This window comes from Tetrao urogallus (assembly GCF_951394365.1).
Source record: "Tetrao urogallus genome assembly, chromosome: 1".
Lineage (NCBI taxonomy): Eukaryota > Metazoa > Chordata > Aves > Galliformes > Phasianidae > Tetrao > Tetrao urogallus.
In genome coordinates this window covers 143,206,415-143,232,882 of record NC_136813.1, presented here as the reverse complement: position 1 = coordinate 143,232,882, position 26,468 = coordinate 143,206,415, and the positions used below count along the sequence as shown (strand labels likewise).

At 53.6% G+C, this 26,468-nt stretch overlaps 3 protein-coding genes across 3 annotated transcripts in view; 2 read left to right on the top strand and 1 right to left on the bottom strand.

Annotated features, from left to right (window-relative positions):
• Positions 1–5,647: 5,647 nt before the first annotated feature.
• Positions 5,648–7,567, top strand: LGALS2 (galectin 2; the record flags this gene model as incomplete). Its single annotated transcript, XM_079532714.1, has 4 exons — positions 5,648–5,686; positions 6,007–6,089; positions 6,257–6,416; positions 7,421–7,567. 4 exons carry the CDS (start codon positions 5,648–5,650, stop codon positions 7,565–7,567), a joined length of 429 nt encoding a protein of 142 aa, XP_079388840.1.
• A 2,886-nt stretch (positions 7,568–10,453) lies between these two features.
• Positions 10,454–12,361, bottom strand: CDC42EP1 (CDC42 effector protein 1; the record flags this gene model as incomplete). The annotated part of the gene is made up of 2 exons (XM_079549095.1): positions 10,454–11,250; positions 11,926–12,361. 2 exons carry the CDS (start codon positions 12,359–12,361, stop codon positions 10,454–10,456), a joined length of 1,233 nt encoding a protein of 410 aa, XP_079405221.1.
• Positions 12,362–12,419: 58 nt separating this feature from the next.
• Positions 12,420–26,468, top strand: part of CARD10 (caspase recruitment domain family member 10) — a gene marked incomplete at both ends in the record, with an annotated part of 28,246 nt that continues 14,197 nt past the window's right edge. Inside the window, 4 exon segments of the mRNA XM_079532702.1 lie at positions 12,420–12,575; positions 20,858–21,019; positions 22,267–22,387; positions 22,390–22,416. Coding sequence (XP_079388828.1) covers positions 12,420–12,575; positions 20,858–21,019; positions 22,267–22,387; positions 22,390–22,416 — 466 coding nt within the window.

The window sequence follows — 26,468 nt, the reverse complement described above, 5'->3', positions numbered from 1 at the left end:
GTTCAGGTTGGATGCTGGAGAAAATTTCTTCTTGGAAAGAGTAGTGCTGCAGTGGCACAGGCTGCCCAGGGAGGTGGTGCAGTCACTGGAGGTGTTCCAGAACCGTGTGGATGTGGCACTGAGGACATGGTCAGTGGGCATGGTGGGGGTGGGCTGGCGGTTGGACTGGATGATCTTAGAGGTCCTTCTGACTATTAATGAATCTATGATTCTGTGATTCTGTGATTTCCTGCTGCCCTAGCTGTGCGGAAAAGTTTTTGGGTTTTTTTTGGCCAAATTTTAGCTCTTCAGCTAGCTATGTCCTTCCTCCTCTGCATTTCCCACAACTCTAGGAAGAAAAATTGCATTGTACAGCTGAAGGGAGGTGATGCTGGTAGGGCTCCTTCCAAATGTTGGTGTTCTCTAATCCCAAATTTCCAGGTTCAGAGTGTGGATGCTACTTCCATACTGCCCAGAGGGGCTCAAGATGATGCACACCCAGGGAGCTGGGGTATGCGGGGTGGCTGGGCTTTACACCTTGTCTTCCAATCCTTTGTTCTTTCCCATTTTAGTGGAGAATTCGAGTCCTTCTGTAGAGGACCCATCCAGTTAGAAAGCCGGTTAGTACTCAGAAGCACTAGTTTCCTTGTGTTTATCATTGCCTTGGCTTCTGCATCTCCTGGACTATCCACTTCTGTACACACCTTCCAGATCCACAGACCTGCTTATCCAGTCTTCTGCTTACCTCACTGCTTGCTGAGGTAAGTACGTTTTGTTCTCGCCGTCTTCCTCCATTAGGAAGCTGGCTGGCTGACAAAGCCTAGGGATAGGTTGGGTGAAGGTTGTGGATTATCTGATGAGAGGCAAACCAAAGTCTCCCTGGTGCAGGATGGTCCTTTCAAAATTGTTTTTTTTTTTTTTTTTTTTGTGACTGGGGGAGATAGAGGCGAAATCACAGAATCACAGAATCACAAGGTTGCAAACGACCTGCAAGATCATCTAGTCCAACCACCCTCCCATTCCTATTAGTACCACAAGCTACTAAACCACATCTCGTAGCTCCTCATCCAGGCGCCTCTTGAACACTACCAGGGACGGCGACTCCACCACCTCCCTGGGCAGGCCATTCCAGTGCCTGACCACCCTTTGAGAGAAAAAGTTTCTCCTAATATCCAACCTAAACCTCCTCTGGTATAACTTTTGGCCGTTTCCTCGGGTCCTACTATTTGCCTGGGAGAAGAGGCCAGACCCTTTTGCACCACAACCTCCCTTCAGGAAGTTGTAGAGTGCAGTGAGGTCTCCCCTGAGCCTCCTCTTCTCCAGACTGAACAATCCCAGCTCCCTCAGCCGCTCCTCGTAAGACTTGTGCTCCAGACCCCTCACCAGTTTCGTTGCCCTTCTCTGGACACGCTCCAGGGCCTCAATGTCTTTCTTGTAGTGAGGGGCCCAAAACTGAACACAGTACTTGAGGTGCGGCCTCACCAGTGCTGAGTAGAGGGGGATGATCACCTCCCTGCTCCTGCTGGCCACACCATTTCTAATGCAGGCCAGGATGCTGTTGGCCCTCTTGGCCACCTGGGCACACTGTCGGCTCATGTTCAGCCGAGCATCAACCAACACCCCCAGGTCCCTTTCCTCTTTACAGTCATCCAACCACTCATCCCTAAGCCTGTAACGCTGCATGGGGTTGTTGTGGCCAAAGTGCAGAACCCGACACTTGGCCTTGTTAAACCTCATCCCATTCACCTCAGCCCAGCGATCCAGCTTATCTAGATCCCTCTGCAGGGCCTCCCTGCCCTCAGGCAGATCGACACCACCTCCCAACTTGGCGTCTGCAAACTTACTCAGGGTACACTCAATCCCTTCATCTAAGTCGTCAATGAAGACATTAAACAGGATGGGCCCCAGTACCGACCCCTGGGGGACATCGCTTGTAACAGGTCTCCAGCTGGACTTCACTCCATTGACCACCACCCGTTGAGCACGGCCCTCCAGCCAGTTCCTTATCCAACGGAGGGTAAAACTGTCCAAGCCACGGGCAGCCAGTTTCCGCAGAAGGATACTGTGAGAGACCATGTCAAAGGCTTTGCTGAAGTCTAGGTAGACTATATCAACTGCCTTTCCCTCATCTACCAGTCTGGTCACCCAGTCGTAGAAGGAGATGAGGTTGGTCAAACACGACCTGCCTTTCATGAACCCATGCTGGCTGGGCCTGATCCTGTGAACGTCGCGCACGAGCTGTGTGATCTCTCCCAGGAGGATTTGTTCCATGACCTTCCCTGGCACTGATGTCAGGCTGACAGGCCTGTAGTTCCCCGGGTCCTCCTTACGGCCCTTCTTGTAGATGGGCGTCACATCAGCAAGCCTCCAATCCTCTGGAACCTCTCCAGTCAACCAGGAGCGCTGGTAGATAGCTGAGAGCGGCTTAGCAATCACCCCCGCCAACTCCCTCAGCACCCTAGGATGAAGCCCATCCGGTCCCATGGACTTGTGACTGTCCAGATGGAGGAGGAGCTCTCTAACTGTCTCCACCTTGATCTCCGGGGAGACATTCTGCGTGTCAGCCCAGATATCCAGATCAGGGCACAAAGTGCCCTGAAGATAGCTGGTCTGACTATTAAAGGCAGATGTAAAGAAGGCGTTGAGGACCTCAGCCTTCTCCTTGTCATCTGTGGTCACATTCCCTGCCGCATCAATTAAAGGATAGAGATTATCCTTGGTTTTTCTCTTGCCATTGATATATTTGTAAGAGGATTTCTTATTCTGCTTTACTGCAGTGGCCAATCTAAGTTCAAGATGGGCTTTCGCCTTCCGGACTTCCTCGCTGCATACCTTAGCTTGTAATATCCCCTAGTAGCCTGTCCCTTCTTCCAGAGGACATAGACTCTCTTTTTCTTCCTGAGTCTTGACAGTAATTCCCGGCTCATCCACAGCGGACTTCTCCCCCTACGGCTCGCCTTACAATATTCAGGGACAGCCTGTTTTTGAGCCTTTAAGATTTCCACCTTGAGGAGCATCCAGGCTTCCTGGACCCCTTTACCCTTAAGGAGAGACTCCCAAGGGACCCGTGCTACAAGCGTCCTGAGCAGGTCAAAGTCCGCCCTTTTGAAGTTCAAGATAGCAGAAATCCTAAGCTTAGCTTCTTGAAATCCACCCCACAGCCCTCTAAGGCAGGAGGCTTCATAAAAAGGGGGAAACTGAGGCAGAAATGAGCCTTGATGAGGACTAGAGGGAGGAAATGTTACTGGAGCCTGAATGAGGTCAGAGTACATGGTTTAAATCAGGTCACTGCTTGATATTTATTGTGTAGGGTTTTTCTTTTTTCCTTACTCTCTCCCTGAAATCCTTCCCCAGAGGCTATTCAAGGAAATAAATAGCCAGTGGAAAGGGACAATAGCTTGCTGTGGAGTACAAATTATATGAAGCAGTAGGAAATAATAGCAGAGTGAGCAGCTGCTGCTCCGAGAAGGAATGCGTGCTCTCTCCAGCTCCTCTTTGCCTTGAACGTGTGCCGATCCTGGTCTGCAGCACAGACTCCTTGGTGCCTCGGATGCAGATCCTGGCAGCCCACTGAGGAGGGAAGCGTTGGTTCTGGCATACAGTGTGGCTGCTGGGTGGTAGTGGTGGTGGCAATAGGTGGTGCTGTCAGGGGTCACCCAAAGGACTCTGAGCCCCCCCGTGGGTGCTCCTGGTGGCCTGAGGCCAGAGGGATAGAGGGAAGGACAGGAAGGAGTGTTAACCCCAAACCCTACCTTTTGGGACCTTTTTTCTCTTCAGGAACATGGCAAGGCCTCTTCCAGCTCCAGCATTGTCAAAGTGGCCATCCCACATCAGTGTAGGCAGCTGCCCTCCAGCCAGGGTTGGCATGGGATGGACCTTCAGGTCAGGGGGTTGTATCCCTATTGTAGGATGATCTCTTTAGGGGTGAAATGTTCCTTGGTCCCTTGCACAGGTGACCACCAGCTTCCACACCCATTCTTTATGTTTTCCTCACTGCATAGCACCTTCACCTCCTTTGTAGATGCTCTGTAGCCAGATTTCCTCTCTTTTTGGGGTTTACATTTCCATCACATCACAGCATTTCCCTATGCTTGTGATGTCTTTGGGAAATAACCAACCTGTCTCCTCCCTCTTCCAGTCATCCCAGTCATCACCTCCTGTTGCACTGGAGCATTTCAGCCTTTCTAGGGTTCCCTTCCTACATGGGGAGCACACCCCATTGCAGGAGCCAGACCATCTGCACAGAGCTGGCTCCTGACCATGCAGAGGTTACAGACGAAGGAAGTCGCCAGCACTGGCAGAATTGCTGCCGGGTTTCCCACTATTGTTCCCAGTGGCAAATGGCAAAGGGGTGAACGCCCCTGCTGAGCGTTTGCACGAGGGGGGTTACTGTTATCTCGAAGAAATCTCACAGCCCCTCTCCTCTTTCCTGCCTCTCTCCCTGCCTGTGTATATTCTCACATCCACAGCTCTGCACACAACTCCCTGCGCAAGTGGTTTTCCCCATCCCTAGGACACGTGCTGCTCTCCCTCGTGGGCAGCCTCACCCCCTGCCAGGGGGATCAGTGGGCATGATGAAGGCAATGTGAACATGTGTGTGTGCGTGGGACGCACCGCAGCGTGATGGCAAACAGACCTAATGCTGGAAACCACTGTCTGTATGCAACCACCCACATCACCTGCTCCTGCAGACCAAAGTTCAGCCCTGGGGAGTTTCACCAGCGACTTCAGTGACCTCAACAGTAAATAAATTGCCAGAGCCTGCTGGTCTTTATGGCCCACTGGTCACAGATAAATAGGAAGTACCTCCAGGGAAGGAGTGCTTATCAGCCTTTATCTCTTGTCACATCTGGAGCCTTTGGGGGAGGGCAGGAACTGCCTCCCAGCTGCTCTCTGCAGGGATGGGGCTTGGGAGGGATTGAGGGGCTGCTGCTCTTCTGAGCTTCCCTCTTGCTTTTCTACTGATTTCTGGATTCTGGAAATACAGCAACAAGTTCTACCAAATCTGAGGAACTGTCTACTGACTTGTAGCCCATCTCTGGCAAGGATACCAGTGGAGTAACACTCCCCATTTCTGTTTCTCAGTGTTATGGAGGATGGAGCTATCAAACCTGCTGTGCTTGGCTCCTGAATCTCAAAGGTTTAGGATTCAGTACAACTTGAATGGGAGATTGCAGAAAGCTTCCACATATTGCTGGTGCGATCCATGAGCTGGAGATGAATCTAGAGCCACAAGAAAGAAAGGAGCTGGGAAGCTTTTTATTTGGCTGAGCTGTTACAGCAAGAATAGAAACGAACGCGGTGGTCAGACCTCCGTAGCAAGCTAGGGAGCTGCTTGTCCTACATGGTGGCTGGAGTAGCACCACTAAGGGCCATGTGCATGGTGCATGGTGCCTCCATAGGGAATTCAACAAAGAGGCTGGTCCCTAGGGGAAAGATATGTGCATGACTCAGTCTGCTTAATATGTTAATATATAATCCACAGGGAAGTGAAGGGATGTGAGGTCATCTATATGAAGCATTTCTGAGCTAAACTGCTGGTGGTTCCCTGCCTGCTGACTGCCCTCCAAGGAAGATGGCTGTAAGGGCTTCTGCTCCTGCCTGCTGTTGCCCAGGGTGTTCAGGCTGGCATGCAGTCAGCGAGGCTGTGTGAGGGATGGGATAAGGCATGAAGACCTCTGCTCTCACTCCTTGCATTTCTTGGGCTGTGAGCAGTGCTGTCCACCAAATGGGGGGTTGGACCACTCTGCTTGAATCCTCTTCATATCTCTGTTCTCAAGCTCTATCTTTCCTTGTGCTGAGGGCAAGCCTGTTACCATCTCCTCTCTTTTCTCATTCTCTGTCGTGTGCTGCCTGCGCTTAGCCCACTCTTCCCCTTATCGAGAAGCATTGATTTTAGGCCATGAGAGGAACCTCTGCTGAGAACAGTAGATGTTGTACTGGCTGGGACACCTTTTCCAAGCAGTGTGGTGACAGGGGAGGAATGGCGGATGGAAATCCACAGACCCCTTTTTGTCTCTGTCTCAGGGAACGTTTGAAATGTTTAATCTGGATTGGAAGGTTGGAGGCACCATGAAGATCAAAGGCCATATATCTGAGGATGCTGATAGGTAAGTGCAAAGAAACTCACCGACGCTGAAGGTGAGTTCACGAGCAGGCGGTGTGAAACAGTTTCACAGCTGATGGAGGCTTTGGGGGCAGAACTGTGTATTGGATCCTAGCTCTTCCAAGACCCTGTCCTGCTCATGCAGCTGACCTTCCTCCTACTCACCCACAGGTTTGCCATCAATCTCGGCTGCAAATCCTCGGATCTGGCGCTTCACTTCAACCCCCGTTTCAAAGAGTCTGTCATCGTCTGCAACTCCTTGTGCTCTGACAACTGGCAGCAGGAGCAACGCAGTAAACATTTCTGTTTCCACAAGGGCTCCACTGTCAAGGTGAGGGCTCTGTGCTGGTGTGGGGTTGTGGGATGGTGAGAGAGATTCCTGTACCCCATATCCTCCCACTTGCCTGCCCAGTGCCTCCCTTTCTCTTTACTGCTACTTCATCCTCTGGCTTTTTGGTCCTGATTGCTATTTCTTCTCCTTCAAATCAACGGTGGAACTCTGTGTGAGCCTTCTCTGTTTCAGGCTTTACAACTGCTTCCAGCCCAGGGATGTGTGAAAGCAAAGGAGGTTTCCAGGAAGCAGGATCTTGCTGCTCTGTATCTTATTTCTCTAATTGCCTCCTATGCAAACACAGGTTTTAAGCCAGACCTGGGCTGGAAGCAGTGTGGTTCCCTATCTTCTCCGGTCCCCAAATACTCTTCTGTCCTAATTACTTTTGGGTACACTGACAATCTGTCCTACCTCTCCTCCTGCCAGGGATGCTGCCTCACTCTGTCCTATGTCCCAAGATGCTACTAGGGCTGTGTTCAGGAGTAGACCATTTCATATGGCTGTAGAGAAGAGTCTTATTTCCTCAGTCATGGCTGAATGCTGGGGAAGTAGTGGAGAAGTGACAGCTTTGAGAAGTCCCTTTTATTTGCAATGATCAGTGATGAGTCCCTGTTATGTCTGTTTGAGCATGTTTACGGCTAACACTCCTTTTTCCTGGCTGTGATGAGGGCAATAAAACATCAGGTTCATTCTACTCTGTTCAAATCTAAGCCATGTGGTATATTTAGCTAAGGCAGCACTTAGGTTTATCTGCTCCAAGTTTACAACCTGAGTAGCTGAAACAGCCCCAGGAGAGATCCTGTCCCCGGGTCATAGTCCGATTGCCAGCTCAGATCCTCAATACCAATGGCTCATTTTCTGCAGCTCCCCCAGCACAGCCTCCAGACCAGGTCTGACCCTCATGTGTAGCATTATGCCTTTGGAGTGGATGCTTACCTTTCCTTCTCTCTCCAATTCCTGCCATCCCTTCCTCCCTCCCTCCCTTCCTCCTTTCCTCCTCGCAGATCATCATTGAATTCCTGGGAGACAAATTTGTGGTGAAACTACCAGATGGGCATGAAGTGGAGTTCCCCAACCGGCATGGCTATGACAAGATCAGCTACTTGAACATTCATGGAGGATTCAAGGTCACCTCCTTCAAGGTGGAGTGATGAGTTCCGTTTCCTAGTGCTAATAAAAACCCAGCTGGGACTGCTTGCTCCAGCTGCTCTGGCTTCTGTGAGGTCTCTGGCTCTGTGGCTCTATGAGAGATGCTGGCAAAGACCGAGCTTTGTCCACTAACAGAAAAGGAAATAGCTGCTAGATAAGACCAGGTGCTTTTCTGGTTCAGACCAGGATGTGGGGTTGAGCAGTGCACAGGGCCAAACACACTGGAGGTGGAGTTCGGGTGGAGAAGAAAAAGGAAAAGGAAGACAGGATATGATTGCTCAGGGAATGCTTGCTGAGCCTTGTCACAATGCACCATTTCTTCTTGCACCCACATTTTTGGGAGAGGAGGGGGGAGGAGGGGGAACAAAAAGACTGATGTGAGAAATGTGGCATTTGGTGCCACAAAAGTACATAATTAAACATTAGGTTTGGGAACCTCAGGGCATGGCTTCACCATTTCCTCTTGGCTGCTTGCTCTGATAGGTAGAAGGAAGAGCTGTGTGCCCTCCTGCTAGTATAGTGCCAGGCTGTGTGGGGATGGGAACACAGCTGTGCCCCATACTGGCATTCCTACTGTGATAAGGGGTTGTCTCTGGCTTTCCCCCTTATCTCACCTCACTTATCTGCTGGTGCATTCCAGATAGGTTACCCATTACTCTGACATTACCATGCTGTAGCCTGCTTGAAGGGAAAGTGAGGCAGGGGAGAGCGGTGAGGAAGGAGTGTTTTTGGGTGGGTTAGGCAGCTCCTACTTGTGTCTCTCACATGGGACTGCAGGCTATTAGTGCTTGATCTGATGCCACTGATCTAATTAAGAAGCATCACGCCAGTTGCAGGGACTTGTAGGCAGGTCTGGAGTGTGCTGGGTCAGTCCTGTTCCCAATATCCCTGGGGAGGGAGAATGAAATATGCAGAAAATGAGGAAGCAGAGAGATTGCAATGCCTCCAACAGCGCTGGGAGGAAGAGCAGGGGAGGGCTGAATGCGAGGACAAGCATCGCCTCCTTGCCCTCATTGGTCAACATGTGATGTTTATGTTGAATTGGAAGGGGCCTTAAAGATCATCCAGTTCCTCCCCACTGCCATGGGCAGGGCTGCCACCTACCACCAGCTCAGGCTGCCTAAGGATCCAACCTGGCCTCAAACCTTCAGGGATGGGGCACCCACAACTTCTCTGAGCATTCTGTGTCAGCAGCTCACCACTCTCTGAGTAATGAATTTTCCTCCTATCATCTAATCTAAATCTTCCCTATTTTAGTTCAATAGCATTCACCCTTGTCTTATCACTATCACACTGCGTACAAAGCCAGTCCTCCTCCTGCTTATAAGCTCCCTTCAATTACTGGAAGGCTACAGTGAGGTTTCCCTGCAGCCTTCTCTTCTCCAGGCTGAACAAGCCCAACTTATAGGAGAGGTGCTGGGAAATCCCACAGGGATCAGAGTGGCTCGACCAAAGTGGTTGAGGGAAGATGATAAGGTTGCTGCAACTGAGGGAGGGATGCACCAGAGAAGTTAGTATCAAAACTGCTTTAATAAGGACAATAAGTGCACGGGGTACAGAGTGGGGGCAGAAAGGCTGTTTCACAGACGTAAGTCTTTGGTCTGGAGCTTGTGCCACAGTCCAAGAAGGAGAGAACAGGGGAAGCTCATCCTGAGAGCCATCTCCCTGGCACGGGCTGGATGCTGACCCTGCATGGCCCTGCTGAGTGCTGATGGTTGAAGCTGGGAACGTGTTGGCACTGCTCTGGGGGGGCTGAGGGAGGAGGGCTTGCCCTTAACCTGCCTGCAATGACTGCCTGGCTCCCACGTATAGCACGCGCACGCTGGAGCCTCTTTATTCTGCACAAGGACTGGGTGGCGGGTGAGCCACGTAGGAGCGCAGCCCAATGGCATCTCCCCCCACTGTACACCCCCGTCTGTCCCGGAGAACAAGGAGGGTGCTGTGAGGGTCCTTCTGGTGACCTCAGCCCCCGAACATCTTGGCTCCACACCACAGCACAAAGGCGCTTCTGTGCTAGGCAACGTGGAGGCCGCTTGTCCCAGGGTGGCTGCATCACCCGGGGATGCTCAGAGAGGGGCACTCAGCATCCTCCGTGTGTGTCCTTGGGACAAGGCACTCTGCAAAGAGGGGTGTTTGGGGGGGGGATGGGTAGAGGGACAAGGGTGGGGAATAATGGCTGCAGAGAGGGAGTCTCCTTGTTGTGAGGTGGGTTGAAGGGAAAGGGAGTTTTTAAGGCAGTATTTGGTGCCCAGACAGTCTCACTTCTGGCAAACCACAAAGTTTCTCCCCCTCCCTGCTGCAAGGAGACTCCCTGCAAGGACAAAGAGACTTCCTCAGTGGTGTTCAGCAGCAGGAGGCAAGGGGAAGGTACCCCAAGAGGAATGCTGGCTGGGTGCCTGGTGCAGCCACTGCCACCTCCATGGCTGCCACTGCCACCTCCATGGTCACCCCTACCTTCTCAGGCAGGGTTTTGCACCAAGGGATCGAGCTCAGTGTCTGTGGGCTCTCTCTGATCCCTGCTTGTCACTACTGCTTCCTTTCCTGAGCAAATCGTTTGCTTGTAGGGGGATGTGGGCTGGGGTGGGAAGGGGCTCGAGGGTTTCTTTGGCACATGGGAATGTTTGTTTGGCATCTAATAGGGAAAGAGAAGGGCTGTAGCTTGGCACAGTGCAGTGCACAGCCCTCACCCCTCCTTGCAGCACCCTGCCAGACCTGGGGGCCCTGCGGGAAATAGGGCCCCCTCCTGCCCGCCTTGCACTCTGTTGCCCTAAGGTGAAGGCCAGGAAGTTGCCTGCTGGGTCTGCCACCAGAGGTGGGGGATAAGAAGGAAGGTGATGACCACAGCACTGATGTCTTTGGAAGTGGGGCTGTGATGGTGGGATGGCCATTCACACCTTGACTTCATCGTCCTCCTCCTCGTCGGCATACTCGAAAGAATTGCTGCGGCCCCCCTGGGTGCCAACGTACCCCTCTTGCAGGCTGGGGAGCTCGTCTTCCTCGTCCTCCTCCTCTCCTTGGTCCCAGGTGTCCTCCGGGGACGGTCTGGCTGCTGTCACTTGTGGCTGCCACGATTTGCTGCTGGGGCTCTCCCAGGCAGCCCGTGTCCAGACTTGCCGGGCACCCTCACCCTTCTCTGAGCTGCGTGGGGTGCTTGTCCCCCCATAATGGCGAGCCAGGACCTGGGCTGCCCGCTCGAACTCTCCTGCCTCAATGGAGCAGTCGTTCCAGTGCCCCTGCCATAGGGTCCCTCCGGGCACTGCCCCTGGTGCCGAGGCCTGTGCTGGGTCCTCTCTGGGCTGCTCAATGGCATGTGCCTGCCCATTGGCACGGATGGACAGTCCCAGAAGTGAGCCGGCCTGCCCAGAGTGGTCCCAGAAGCTGGGTTTTGCCTTCAGCTCTCCATGGGATTTGTCTGGTCCTGGAGGGTCTCCGTCCTTGGTTCCCTCACTATGTGGGAGCACACAGCTGCCAGGTGGGTCTTGGCCATCCTCTGCTACCTGATTCCCATTGGTTTCAGAGAAGCTCATTGCCTGGAGGAGCTCGCTCATGAGAGAGGGCCCCAGGTCCAGGCGGAAAGAGAGCAGGGAGTCTGAGCGATCCAGCTCTTCTTCCCCGGGGAAGGTGCTCTCCTGAGCCTTTTCCAGGCGAGGGACACGAGGGATGGTGCAAAACCCAGACTCCAGCCCTGCAAAGTAGAAGTGATGGTTGGTGAGCACAGCCAGGGTGCCACAGTGGGACAAAGCCTACGTGGCCATGGGACAAGGGATGCCGATGCCAGTGGAGGTTGGTGGCACTGGCCAGGTTACCTCCCTTATAGGGCCCAGTGGCATCACACTACTGTAGCCCAGGGGTGCTATCTCCAAAGCCCAGGGCTGTGGTCTCCTGGCGGGCAGCAAGCATGGTAAAAGGCCGGTGGGAATGCAGCAGGGTGGGTGGGACCAGGAGATGGCAGCATTGCCTCAGCTTGCCTTTCCCTCTGAGCCCAACCATGTCCCTTGGTTGCCACAGGCACCCAGACCCTCCTGAAATCTTCGGCCTCAGCCTCTGGAAAAAAGCTGAGTCACAGCCCAGTGCTATGAGGCTAGAGAAGATCCCCTCAGCTGTCCCATCCACCCATCCCACATCCCTTCCAAATGGGGCCTTCCTGAATGCTGGCCAGCGGGATGGGGTGAAGGAACAGCAGGAAAGGGAGGGATAAAGACCCTTGAGGGACACATTGGAGATGAAGGGATTTGGACACCTGGGGGCTGCTGGGGGCTTCAGTACGGAGGTGGAGATGGCTGTGCTGTGGCATGGGCATTGCCACAGTGGGACATAAGGGTGTCTGGGCATCAGCTACCACCCCCATCCTTGCACTCACCGTAGGTCTGGTGTGCTTTGGAGAGTCTGTTTGAGGCATTCTTGAAGGAGTACTTGCTGGTCAAACCACCATCGCTGTCATATGCTGTCTCATTGAGCTGTGGCAGCGACACAGCATTCTTGATGATGGGCGAGATGGCCGGGGGTTCGGGTGATGCTCCTGCCTGGCTCCCGCTGCCCCGTCTCCTCTGTGGTGTCCGTCGGACATGACGCAGTGTGCGGGCAAAAAAGTTGTTGGCCTTGGCTGGCTCAGCCCCACCATGGTTGCTGAGGAAGGAGGTGTCCCCAAAGACATCCCCGCCGCGTCCCACATGCATGGTGTGCCGAAAGTCCCCCAGCGGTGGGCTGATCATGTCTGGTGTCAGCTCCGACTTCAGCCGCCGCTTGCCATGGGAGCCCGACACCCAGCTGAGCACTGGCAGCTTCCCCAGGCTCATCTTGATCCTCCTTGTTCCACACCTTCCAAAGAACCCAAAACCAGTTTCCAGCAACGGGATGGCCTGTCACATCCCCATCACCAGGAGGTGCGAATCGCCTTGCTTTGGTTTTGATCTGGTGGCAATGCTGCCTGCCCCTGTGTCCCTGCTCTACGTTACGCTCATGAAGTCACCCAGCGTGGGGATGTCCCAGCAGTTGGTGGCCTTGGCAGAAGTGAGTTCTTCAGGAAACTTTCTCACCCGGTGATGATGATGGTCATGGCAAGTAGGTGTCCCCAGGAGGGTCTGTGGTCATCCCAGATGCTACTGGAAGCTGATCTAATGTTGGGAACTGCTGCACAGGTGGGTGCCAGGAGCTGCAGGGTGGCTGGGAGAGCTTCTTGATTTCCTAAAGAAAACAAAGAAAGGTGAAGTCCTTGGAGAGAATTTTCCCTGTCTCACTGGCTTTCCTCCTGGGAGCAATGGGGCTGACTGGCCTTGGGGAAGTGTCCCCGAGAATGTGCCCTTCCCTCTGCCCATTGCAATCCTGGCTGAGGATTTCTTCCCCATGCCCTGCCTCATGGGGTGAGAAACCTCTCCCTGCTTCTCACTACTCAGACAAACCCTTCAGGAGAGGGTGAGGCCTGAGGTATGGCACAGTTCTCAGGGAGGAGGAGGAGCAGAGAGGGAAAAATGCAATATTTGTGTATTGGTTTGTTTGTCCTTCCCTGGCTGGATCCCAAGGTGCTTTGCTGGGGCGTGAATGCAGAATGCAGCAGCTGAGCATGGGGGGAGGCAGGCGGTGCTGGAGGCTGCAGTGCTGGGGCAATGACCGTGGGGCTGCATGGCCTCTGGGGGAACAGGATGTCAAGGAGGATGCTGGGATCTGCGTGGCCCCAGCAGTGTGTGGTGGTCAGGATGCCAAAGGCAGATGCACAAACCCTACACAGCTCAGCCCCTGCTTGCCCAGACCCCATTGTTGTATCTCCATCAATCTCCCCCTGCAATGCCCTCTGCCTGCTAGCTGTGTCCCCATGTCACCTTTGAGCAAGTGCCAGAGAGCCCTGGGCACTGGGCTGCTCTCCTGGCAGAACATGTGTTTTCGCCTTGCCTTGGCCTTGTTTGCTCACCCGGGGCCCCTCTTATCTGCCAGGGGTTAATGCCTGGGAAGGGAAAACACACCTCCCCCCGGGGAGGCTGCCACCATTGGCTGCCTCCCTTGGTGGCACCGGTGAGGACACTAGGACAGTGGCAGCATTGCTTCCTGCCTAGCCTATCCTCAGTCCCGTGGCTCTTGTGGCTGTGCAAAGCCTCAAGAGTGGGGGACACAAGGAAGGTTTGGAATGGGAGGATGGTGGCGGGACATGTTCCTCTGGCACAAGGCACAGGAGCTGGGAGGAGGGGAAGAACACCTCTCCCAGGTCTGTGGACCCTCAATGGGGATCCTTGGCTCTCTGTTACGTCTCTGCCCTCCCTCCACCCAAGTGTTGCAGGAACTCATGATTCCCAGGGCAAAGGCTGACCCGTGCTCTCCTTTCCTCCACTGGGCAATGGGAGCCTTGTCCAGCTGACTGGCCTGTCCAACTCCCCCTCCCCAGCTCCCTGCTGCGGGAAGCCCCCTCACTTCGATGGCCGGGAGCTTCCTCCTCCTCCTCCTCCCGCCCTGTGTCCCCTCTGAGCTCGGCTGGTTTCCACTGGTTTTCCACTCGCCAGGAATGGCCGGAGCTGCTCCGCTCGCTGGGAAGAGCGGAAACCAGCAAGGGGGGGAAAATAATCCAGATGTCTTGTTGGCTAGAGCTGCTGAAAACAGCCCTCTTTCCCCCTTCCTCCCCCCTCCTCCTCTCTTAGCACACACCCCAAGGGGACAAGCTCCAGAGAGGGAGAGGAGAAGTCTGGGGTGGTCTCAACAAGGGAGGATGAGGTTGGAAATGGCTGTGGGCGGCCGGGAAGCCTTTCCCAGCCTTCCCAAGCGCCAAAAACTCCCTCTTCCCAAAGGAGGAGGAGAAGGAGAGGCAGAGCCTCCTCCAGCTGCTCACTTTGTTCTGGGACAGGGAAAACTGGAAGAAACGGGGTTTTGGGATCCATGCAGGCAGGAAGGGGGCAATGGGCTGGGGCTCTCCCACAATCCTGGAGCAGCGCCTAGCAGTGGATGAACGATCCCAAGTCCAGCTTCTGTGCTGCCTGCTGTTATGTATATATTTATATCTCTGCCTATAACAAGGGTGTTTTTCCAAGCAGGCGCTCTGGGACGTTTCCAGCCATCCCCTCCCTACTCCCTCTTGTGCTCTCGAACTTCCAAATTAAAGCTTCCTGGGGTGAGAGTGGTAGCAATGGGGTAGCAATGAGGAGGGGGCTCTGCTGCTCTCCCCCATCCTTGGGTCCCCTTCATTTCCCTGCTTCCCTTTCTTTGCTCCCGCTTTCCCTTCCTTCCTCTCCTCCCCGTTTCCAGTCGCATTCCTGCCATCTCCCTTTCTTTTTCCACATCCTCCCCGTCCCCATCGCTTTGCCACCCCTCCCGCTTTTCCCACCTCCTCACTCCCCTTCTTACAACCCCCTCCCCTTCTCCTCCGATACAACCCCCCATCTCTCCGCACATCCATACCAAAATGAGTATACTAATACCTCTTATTTTCGCCACTCTTTTTTTTTTTGTCTCTTCCTCCGGCCGAAAAGTTGGGAGACGCTCTCCGTGCGTCCCTCCAAGTTGGCTGTGAGGACAACCGGCGCTGCGTCCCAGCGGGGAAGGGGAGGTGCGCCCCCCTTTTCCCACGCCCGTCCCCCCAAGCTTGGCTCCCCAGGCTGCTCTTTGGGTGCCTGACGCCCCGGTGCCACGGGAGCGAGGGAGCGAAGCTGGCGGGGAGGGGACGCGGGAAGGAGGGGGCGGGCTGCGGCACTACCGAGCCAATCCTCGTCCCGGCACGGAGACCGGAGAAAATGAGATTTATTCCAACTATCCAGGACAGAAAACTTCAGGAACTTCTCTGCCTTCCCCCCGCTCCCTCCCCTCCTTCCCCCGCCGCCCTGCTTCCCCAGTGCCATTTCCTTTCCTTCAGCATTGGCTGCCTCCTGCTTCCCCGGGTGAATTTGGGGGAAGGGGAAAGCCCAGGCCTCTGCTAAACTGCTTGGAGAAGGCTGGCAAAGGAAAGGAGTTTGCTTGAGGTGTGTGAAAACCTCTGTGATAACATGGGGTCATTCCAGACCATGTTGGATGGGAAGTCCCCAGTACCCACGATACAGAGCTGCCAAATCAAATGGGGAGAGAGACCCCAAGTCTGCAATGTGCGGTCACACCGGGACCTCCAGGCAATATTGGGGTGAGCACTGGCGGATTAAGAGCCTCCCTGCAGGCTGACCCTGGGGGGTCATATAGGCATCACGGTCTCAGGACAAGCATTAAGAGGTCAGGACAAGTATTATGGGGTCAGGACAAGCGTTATGGGATTGGGACAAGCATTATATTGGTGCCACCACGTGGAAGTGGCACTAGGTGTACTTGAGGAGGTGGCATGAGTTTCTGCCCACCTATGGGACACTGCGTCCCTCCACGATTCATTGCTTTGTCCCTTGATGGTCACAGGACAGAAGACCCTACCAGTGCCACCAAGGGGTTCAACGCTGGTGGATACAGCTTTGCTTGTGTCCTTGGTGACTCCATGGCCTAGCGATGAGGCTCAGTGGCTCTCCTGGAATGTGTGACCAGACATCAGCACTGCACCCAACCCGTGGAGGAGAAGGGAGGTGGCTCTGCTGGTGAAGGCAAGATGGGACTTGTTGGGGTGAAGCTTGAGGAAAGACAAAATGTCTGCAGAGATGTTGAAATGGAGCCTGGCCTCTCACTTGGCTCAAGTGGCCTTGGGCAGGATGGGCAACATGTTGTTGGCCATACAGCTCAGCTCCAGCTCTGCTTCTGGAGGAAGGAGACCATGGCCTCTCACCTAGGACTACCACTACTTGTGGCTTCTCTGGCTCGAACCTTTTCTGACTTGTGCTTCTCGAGGATTATCCTTCCCAGTGAATAATCCAATGTTTATCTGTAGCGTGTGCTGCTTGTGATAATGAGAGGAAGCTCTTTGCTGGAGATAGGCTTCATGCCACTTCCCAGAGGCTGCGAGCAGAGCAGCTCGGTGCCTCGCTCATTGCTTAGAGGCAGCTGTAGGGTTTTGGCACAGCATCAGCCTCTCAGCCTCAGGCTTCTGCCCTGTGAAATGGAATGGTTGCAATTTCTGCCTTCCATGAAGGCCAGATGTGATGCTGGTTATGAGTGCAAGACTTGAAATACCCCTAAAATACCTATTTTTGGGGTATATCTAGAGGGCCCAAAAGTAGCTTGGAGGGTGATGGGAGCTCAAGTATGACAGGGGCTGAGCTATGCCAACAGTGGGGAAAGGAGAAGAACTCATGACCTACTTCACCCCTACTTGCCAGAGCTGTAGTGGGCACCTCCCACCCAGAGGGAGTCAAACAGGTGATGGAAGAGGCAGGGGAAGGTGCTTTCTTCAGTTCTTCTCCCTCTGCAATCTCCCAGGGCATCTCTGCCCCCAGTCTCATCCCAGTGCCCTGCAGCGGGGGCTGTAGAGGGGAGTGGTAGCTGACTCCGCTGGGGAATGCAGAACAAATCTCTTCCAGATGGGGCAGGGGCCATGCTCAGCTCTTTGTAGCTCGCCCCCTCCTCCTCTTTCTTCTCCTTCTCTTCCTCGCTGGTGCTCAGAGCATCTCTGTGCACTGGGCTGTGCTCTGTTTCCAGGAAAGCAGCTGGAACCCCCCCTCTCCTGCTCTACGAACCTTGTGGTTTTGTGTCTGTGCCAGCCAAGCTGTCCCTTTGGGGATGACATTGAAGCATGTTGGAGACCTGTAGGATATGTGCTGACTCCAGGACTCAGCCCTCATCCCAACCCTTGGGCACAAAGTGATGTGAATAGCCCCACTATACCCTGGCTTGGGCTGTTTCCTCCTTAATCCCCCTCCTTTTCTATTCAGCTGCCTGGAAAGTGTATCTGTATAAACCTGCTTCCCAGCCTCCCCTTCTGCTGTAAATCTGCCCCTGTTTGTTCTTGCAAGAGATGTGGTGGGTCTGGATGGTCTTGCAGAGCCACTGCAAAACCCATGGGTGCCCATGGCGATAGCTAATGGCTGGACCCCTCCCAGCCCCATTGCCCCAGACACCCAGCTGCCTCATTTACCCTGAGTCACCTCTGCCTTTCATCCCTCTGCAACACCCCAGGCAGCGCTACCAGTCTAGCCATGATGGAGAGAGACTGGCTATCCAGCTTATCATTGAGCAGATGAGTGGCCCTGCAGCTTCCCTGGGTGCTGGTGATGTTTGCTTTGATTCCTGCAACATCAAAGTTGGGGCTGTGCAAATTGACCCCTCTCCTCCTCATGCTCTCCCCCTGGGGCAGAGCACTGCAGGGCTGAAGTGTTGCTGGTGTGACAGGAAGGGAGTGAGGGATTGGGGGGGCATGGGGTGTCCCGGTGTGGTGGAGAAGGCAGCAAAGGACCTTTCTCAGGACGTGAAGATTCTCCTTCCATTTTGCTTTGGGAGAACTTAGTGAGAACACCCCAACCTGGGGATGGGGCATCCAGCCCTGGTTACCTATACCTCTTCCTGAGCCCCATCCCTGGAAATTTCTTGGGGAAGGATTGTGAAGGGGAGGGCAGGCGAGAAGGGGCTCCCGCTCCACACACCAGCAGCCCATATCCTGTTGCTGCCCAGGCTCCCCGGCTCATATTTCCTCATTAACTGGGAGTGCTGCTCGTTTGTGGGCGACTTCCAGATGTTTCCATTCTTCTCACGGCAACCATGAGGATGCATACTGCATGGTCTGAAAGGTGCTGCTGGCAGCCCCTGCTGCAATGGGGGGCCAGGAGGATATGCATCCCACTGTGGGTCCAGGTTCATTCACCGTGATGTTGCAATGAGCAGGCTGGGATGGTAGCACATCCCAAGATGGGTGATGGATTAATTCAGTGGGGTACCCTTTTGCTTGCCCTGCTCTGTGGGCACCGCATTGCTATCACCCCATGGTTTCTCCATTGGGATGGTGGTCCCTCATCCTGGTGATGGTGCTTGGGAGAAGGATCCTTGTGCTGCACCATGGATGGAAAGCAGACAGCAGAATGGCGCTCACAGGAGAAAGGCTGATTTTGACACTGTAAGAGTCCATTTATGCTCTGGGACGGGGGAAACCAAGAGAATAGGATCAACCACATCCTGCTCTTGGGTTTGCAAAGGGACGGGTGCTTCTTCCTGGGAAGCTGGGCCAGGAATATTAAGCCTTGGGGATTACCAAAGCCCAGGAGGAGGTAGGGACAAGTTCTCAGGCTTCTGCTTCCCTGCCCTCTGCCTATCTCCTCCTATCCCAAATGTTTTCATCCTCTTCCTCCTTTTGCCCATGGCCTTCTCCTCATGCTTGTGGACGTGGGGGTTTTGCGGATTGAAGATGGAGATGCAAACTCTGGCACAGAAGGGAAGGAAGGGGTGCTTTGCGACACAGCAGGGAGAGGGATGGGGGTTGTTGCATAAAGCAGAAGCAATCCTAGAACAGCTGCCTGTAGCCTGGAAACACCTCTGTGATTCCGTGCACTGGGAAAGGCAATGCAAATATCTGTTTAAATATGGATATTACATCTCCCACCACCTGATTCTCCAGCTCCTTTTCATAAAACCTAAGGAGGTGTAGGAGGGACTTGGGGGTGGGCTCAGCTTTCCTCTCTGCAGTAAGAAGCAGCTCTCTGCATAGAGGGGCTTCTGTGGGTCCGTGTGCCCTTTGCTGGCATGGGCCCTTTGCTGGATGAGGAGGGGAGCATTCTGTGGGATTTCAAAGGAATGAAGGAAAAGAGGAGCTGACAGTCCCAAGAGAAGGGAACAGGTCCCCAGGGGTGGCATGTCCATGGAAATGATTGGGAGCAAGGCTTGGGGATGAGGAACGGCATGATGTGTGGAAAGAAGGTAGCACTGTGGGGATATAGGGAAAGAAGAATGGGGATGGAGAGAGAAGTCATCCGTGGATTGAGAGGATTACCATACAAGAGGAACCTGCCTTGCTCCAAGGAAAGATAGGGGAGTGGGTGGAAATGGGGCCTGGACAGCTCTTTAATCCTAATGGTTTTGCCTGTCCATCGAGCTTGCATATTTTTGTCCACGGAAGGAAGGGGGTGGGGTGCAGAGGCAGCTAAAAATAGGGGTGTCCCTGCCCATTCCCCCAAGGCGGGCATCCGTCTGTCTGTCTGCTGCCTGTGGGGCTGCTGCGGGATCTGGAGGAGGGGAGCAGGCCTGTCCTCCTCCCCAAAGAGTCTGGCTCCGCTTTTGTTTGTCTCTGGGCCCTACGGGGACAGGAAGAGGCTGCGAAGCTGGGAAACAATGGCTCATTCTCTTGGCGTCAGCGCCTGGCCAGCAGTGATAGGGGACACGGGCTCCCGGCCAGGAGGAGGCATGGCCTCGTCCGCCCCAAGGAGACAGTTGGGGACAATGCCAGGAGAGCTGGCTGGATGCAGGCTGACTTTCCCAGCCTGTCCCTCTGCCCTGCTGCAACCTATGCCTTATATCAGGAGTGGTCTCATGTAAGCACACCCTATGGAGGAGGTGATAAAGGGAGAGGTAGGAGGTGGCACTGGGGCAACACTTCCCTTGTCCTTGGCCCTATGAAACCTGCAGGAATGATACGGGACAAATTTGGCATCCCAGCATGTTGGTGACCAAGGGACATGGATGAGTGTGTGTTGCAGGTTGGACAACCAACCCTTCCACACCAGACCGTTCTTGTCCTCCTTGTCAGTGTTCGATCCGCCTTGTGCTGGAGCTGCCTCTCCCTGGCCATTGCTTTTCCACATGTGGGGTAAGAGGAAACGAGGTGAGAACCTGAGGTTAGGCAGAAGTTAGGAGATGTTCTATAGGGGTTGAGCAAGAAGGGGAAAGAAGCACTTCCCTATGTCCATACCCCTTCCCAAGGTCTTGGATGCTTGGGGCTGAACGCTTGCCAGGGCTCCTCTTGTTTACTCAGATGGAAGCTGACACATCCAAGGTCTCTGCTGACTCCACTTTCCCACATGCTGCTGCCGGGCGCATTCCAGGGCAGAGTGGAAATCAGTGCTGAGGCATGCGAGAAGATTTGAGCTGGGGATGCCATTCCATGCCTCTGGCCATGCAGTAAGGAGCAGGCACCACTCATTGCCTCTGCTGGGGCTGGCATGGAGCCTGGTGGGAAAGCATGGATGGCGACCTGGGATGGGAAATCTGCCTCTTATTCAGCAAAGCTGGGTTATTGTTGCCATCCAGAGAGCTGCATCTGCCGAGGGTTAACTGCTCTGGGCTCTGCTTTGCTCTGCTCATGTGTGCACGCCCTCCCAGCCTGGCGTGGATGCCTTTGGTTTTAGGAGGGAAGACCGCAGAGCTTTCAGAAATAAGTGCCAGGAGATAAAGAAGGGTTTGCAGGGATAGGACTGGAGAGCTGTGCTCACCCTGTCATTTCAGCCACACTCTCCTCTGATAGGTCTCAGGGATGCTCCTGTCTCTGTCAGGACATCTGGCATCTCTGCATCCTCAGACTGCTGGAGGAGGACCACCACGATCTCTACGTCCCTGGGCTGGCCTGCAGCAGCCCCCTTATGCCCAGCCCCAGCATCTGGAAGAAGGGGCCTCACCTCCTTTCTCAGCTGCTGCAGGAAACGCATAGCCTGGAGGTCAGGGGCCTGTGGCAGCTCCTCCCGTGGGGGCCAGCCACCCAGTGCGGGGTCTTGCATCACGTTGGAGAGGGGGAGGGGGAGAGCCAGGCTTTTCCTGTTTATGTGACTCACAGACCCTCGAGAAAGGGAAAGGGCTTGGAAAGTGCCTTGCTCTTGGGCAGGCTCCAGCGAGAGCTGCGGATTGCATCCCTGCAGGAAGTCTTGGCTAACCCTAACCCTACCCCAGGGTGTGTGGGCATCCAGCTCCTGCACCAGCCAGAGGCTGGGGCTGCTGAGTTTGGGTCAAGGGGGGGCAAGCTGGAGCAGACTCCCAAGGAAGTGAGGCATGGCTCTTATTGCATCCCATATATATGTGTTGGCCTTGGGAATGCCAGGTGTGGAGGAATGCGTAGGGGAAGTGTTCATATAACACAGCATTTAACCAGGATGGCTCCAGCACTCAGCACGCAAAAGGACTGCAAGAACCTCCCGTGTCACCTAGGGCCACATCCTGCAGGTTGTTTATGGAAGCTTTGGTGGTACATGGAAGGAAATAAGGTTCCAGGTGTGCTCGCTCCTTTACCTCCAGCACTCAGTCTGGCTTTGGTCAGATCTGCACCACTTTTGTCAGATTGTCAGCTTTGGATCCCCTTGGTAGCCCTTGGTAATGCCAAATGTGGGCTGAGGGGTGAGCTGGGCAGACCCACCTCTAGCTCTCCACCACTGGAGGGCACATCCCAATAGGTAATACCAATGGGAGCAGAGGGGAGTTATGGCACCCTTAAAGGACAGGAGTTGGTGTGGGTCCAGAATTTCCAGGGTGGAGAGACTTGGGAAGGGCCCCAGCAGAAAGGAGCAAGGAGCCCTAGAAGATCTGATCTGCATGGCAGGAATTGGGCACAGCTCCCCACGTCCTTTGTAAGAGCTCCGAAATGAGGCCACGCTGACCCAAAGCTTTTGGGCTTGGCCCTGGCACTTCCCCAGCCACATATTCCCCCAAGGGCTAGGACGGTGGGGTGGTGCCACCCTATGGCTCTGCAGCAGTGTTACAGGTGTGGGTGGCACTTTGCTGCTCTTTTCCCTCTCTAGGAAGACTTGGCTCCCTTTAGCTAGAGCACAGCTCTTTTCCTCTCTGCATCCTGGACAGGATTGTTCTTCAGCCATGGAGGAAAAGTCCTGTCCTGGTCCTGCCACACAAAAACCCCAGCAATTAGGTGGTCATTGGGTTGTAATTAGATGAAATTTAAGGTCCCTTCCAACCTAAGCCATCCCTTGATTCTGTAATTCTAATATCTCTGCATGCCTGTCTCTTGCACTTGCATTGTTCTGCCTGGGGCAATCAGGTATTCCTGAGGCTGGAAATCAGCAAGCTGGGGTTTGTTACCCAAACATGAACCACAAGGCCAGGTGCACAGATGAGCAGGGATCTTTCCTCTGGCAGTTTCTGCTGAAGGTGTAGTGAATTTCAAGGAGAAAAAACAATGTGCTTTCTCATATGCATTGGCATCCCATGCACTTAAAGCCCCAGCTACTGTAGCAGCAGAGAGCTTTTGGAGGCTCTACAAACACTGGGCAAAGATTGTTGCCCAGAGGAACATATCTCCTGGTGGTCTGGGCAAGCAGCATCTTCCCTCTCTGGCACGTGAATCCTGTCCTTTCTCCTGGGATGGCAGTCCCCTCCTGCCTCTACTCCATCAATATCTGGCCAATCTCAGCCCGACAGTTGCTTTTGGGGACTCTGGATGCCAGAGACCCCAAGATGTGCTCATGTCCATGTTTAGGAGAGAATCATAGAATCATCTGAATTGGAAAGGGCCCTTAAAGGCCATCTGGTCTATCTCCCCTGCAATGAACAGGGACACCCACAGCTCGATCGGGGTGTTCAGAGCCCCTCCAGGCTGACCTTGGATGTCTCCAGCTATGGGGAATCCACCACCTCTCTGGGTAACATGTTCCAGTGCCTCACTAAAGGAGGAGCCACTTGGGACCTTGACCATCCTGGGGAGGAGGAGGAGATGATCAAAGTAGTATTTGCATGATATTCTCCTTCTTTCTTTCCAAGCTGCACAGGGGACCAGCGGTATTTTTGAAGTGGTCAAAGCAGAGCTCCCAGAGAAGTGTCTGATCTCTTGGAGATATTTTATTTTTCTGAATTCAGATTATTCACAGCCAGTTTGTATGATGGCATCTGAGCTGCTGCTTGTAATTCTCACTGTCTCGGTGCTAGTGACTTCAGCTGCTCTGCCAACACAAGATGGGATTTTTATTCTGGTTTGTCTTCACTCCCATTCTAAACTTGAGCTGACATGAGATGGTAGAAGCACGCTCAGTCTGGGCAGCTAGATCACCTTTTGGGAAATAGGTTGAAAGAGATGGAAAGAACCTTTCCAGCACTGATTGAGGTCTAGGGGAGGACATAGGTGGAGTGGAGGGAAGATAACTGGTATGTGCAGGAGTGCAGGTGAATGCTACAGAGCTATCTAGACATATTGATTTCTGTTCTGCACAGTGCCATCATCCCTGTCTGACTTCTAATACAGATTGATGACCCTGCCCTTTTGGCCCATTTGCCCTCTGGCTGTGGGTCAGTTACTCATTTAATTCAGTCAGCCTGTATTTGTGGCAGACTTCATTCCCTGTGACAGACCTCGTGCCCCAGGGAGGAGCAGTGATGGTCAGGAAGGACATACACCCCGTTTCCATCTATTGCTAACAGGGCAGGGTTGAGGTTGGTGTAAACCATCTGAGTGCCACCAAAACCAGCAGCAGGAGATGTGCCTGGAATGGCCGAAGCATTTATGGGGTCCTGAAGAACCATGGAGAAGTGGCAGGGTATCAATGCACAGTGTTTGCGGGATGCTTGCTGGGGAGAGCTTCATTCTCTGTTCCCGTTTTTCAGGATAGCACTGGGGCTGTGCATGTTGGCTTATGTAAAAATTTACCCCGGTTATTTCGACAGAGATGGAAAACAGTATCTGTTTGGTATCCTAGAGTTCAAAGGGCTTGGTGCAGCACCCACCAGCTGGCTGAGGTTGATGTGGTCACATTGACCTCTGGTGGCTGCAGCCTCAGCGTGCAAGGAAAGCACCGAGGGAAACTGGGTGGGTTTAATGAGCTGCGGTGTGCTGCAGCTGAAATGCAGTTGGGATGCAGTCCCAGCCTGCTGACATGGAGGCCCTTAGCCGTGGGGCAGCTTTGGAGCAAAGAAGCCCACCTTAGTGACTGAATCCCATAAGCCTGCTCTAATTCAGCTCTCACTTGCCACCCCACACACCTGGATGCCCTGATGAGGACGGAGATGTGTTGCCAACACCTAACCAAGGAGCTCCCACATGCTTCTCCCTCTTTTAGCCCCAGGCAATGGGTGTGTGCGTGAGTGGGAGGAATACTGAAGGAAGCATTCGGTTGTTTTCCTATCTCCACACATGTGTGCATTTCCTTCCTGCCATGAAGGCCTTGTTCCCCTTTTCTGCAGACATCTGCACTGCCATGGAGAGAGAAAATCACTGCTGTCCTGTTGTGGCCCAGAGAAGCGTTGGGGAGATGAGCAGCCAGAGCCTTTGCACAGGCTGTTGATGTAAGCACTGAGCTCTGTGAGAGATAGTAGGAAAAATAAAAGTGTTTTTTATTCTTTGTGTTTGTCAGTTAAGCTGGTGTGAGACAGTGATCAGACTGTGCTGGAGTCGAGAATTCTGTTTCACGACATCTTCTGAGCATTTGTTCCACAGAGGAACAAAACTGTTGAGAGGTTTTGTGACACCGAGTGGTGTTGGGCAGCCAGTATGGGGAGAGATAGTTCAGGGGGGGTGGTTTCAAGCTCTCTGAAGTCGACCGTGGAGACCAGCTGGAATCTCAGCATACCTCCCTCCTGAAAAATCATTGGAAGGTGTAAATCTTCACAAACCCCATTCTATGATTTTATGATCCCATGAAAACCAGAAGTATTTTATTGAAGGCATTACGATTAGCTCATGTAAAGTAGGAGGATTCTGGGCAGGTTTGTAGACCTCACAGAAGACCCATAGTGTCGTGGGCCATATATGCTAAACCCTTCCTCTCTCGGTGGAAACACTGCATGGCTCACCGTTTGCTGGCCTGTCATAGGTTTCCTGTGTGAGCCGATGGTGTTTGGAAAGTCTTAACTGTGCAACTATTTTGGTCAGGATTTGAAAAAAAAAAAAAAGAAAACAAAACACGAAACCACCAACCCAGCCAGACAACAGAGTGCACAGCGGCATTCTTGGTATGAAGTCAACCGTATCAGCACAGGAGTTGGTACTACTGATAGAGCCAGTGTGGAAACGTGATACCTGGCTGTGTGTGCCGTGCGGTGACATTGGGACAAACTGGTCTAATTTTTGGGTTATGCTGGGGGACTCGATGATTCCTATGGGTTCCTTCTGATTTGGGATATTCTGATTCTGTGATTGAAAGTGGGCTGTCTGGTACAGCTGTCTTCCAAAGGGTGAGATCCTCACCACTGTGCCTCTGTTCCATGGTCAAAATATGGGATGGGACATCTCCATCCTCTCTGGAGCTTTCTGTTGGCCTTTGGGGTGGTCTGCAGCTCTCAGGACTCCTGCCCAGCTCTGAGAATAGATGTGACAGATAACACTTGATGTGGGAAGCACTCTGTCTGATTTCTGTCTGATTTCCGTGTGCTCTGAGTCACAAAGCACCGCAGCCATTGCCGGTGGGGTCAGGGCGGGTGGAGGAGAGCCCTCCTTAAGTTTGCTTCTGTCTGGGTGAATGAGAAAAACCAAAGCTGTTTGGGACTTTTATTGTAAGGGGCAAAGATCTTATTTTCTATCACTACATAATATCCTGCTCAGGAAATCTTTTCTCTAGAGAGAGAGAGAGAGAGAGAGAGAGAGAGAGAAAGAGACCTGGGATGTTTGCAAGAGAATAACTAGCAGGCACAAATCGACAGGGCTTGAGTCAGAACCCTTCCCTGCAGGCAGCCTTGCTCCTACTTGTTTTTGATCACTCATTTGCAACTGGATGCCTCTGGCTGGAGCTAAGGGCTGGAGATGAAGCCATGTCCTGCCTGAGGACCTGGCTGGTGGTCCTGCATCCATAGGAAGGGGGCAGTGCGAAGGGGGGGCGGGGACCCCTAGCAGGGGAATGGGTGAGTCAGCAGAGAATTAAAACACCCAGGTGTCAGCAGGTGAGACAGATGCCATGTGAGAGGAGGCGGTGTTTGCCAGAAGCCTTGCATGTGCATGTGCCTGGTGTTTGCTCACTGGGTGTGTAACAGCAAAAGTGGTGAAGCTGTGTGATGTACAGAGGAAAATGTTGGGAGTGAGTCTCTAAACTTGTCTTAGATGGGGTTGTGCTGAACTCTGTAAAGACACGGTGGGGACCAGAGGAAGTGCCTCCACCAGCTCCTGCAGGAGAAACAGAAAGGTTTGGGTCACGCAGGTGGTGGATGCCCCATCCCTCGAGACATCCAAGTTCAGGCTGGAGA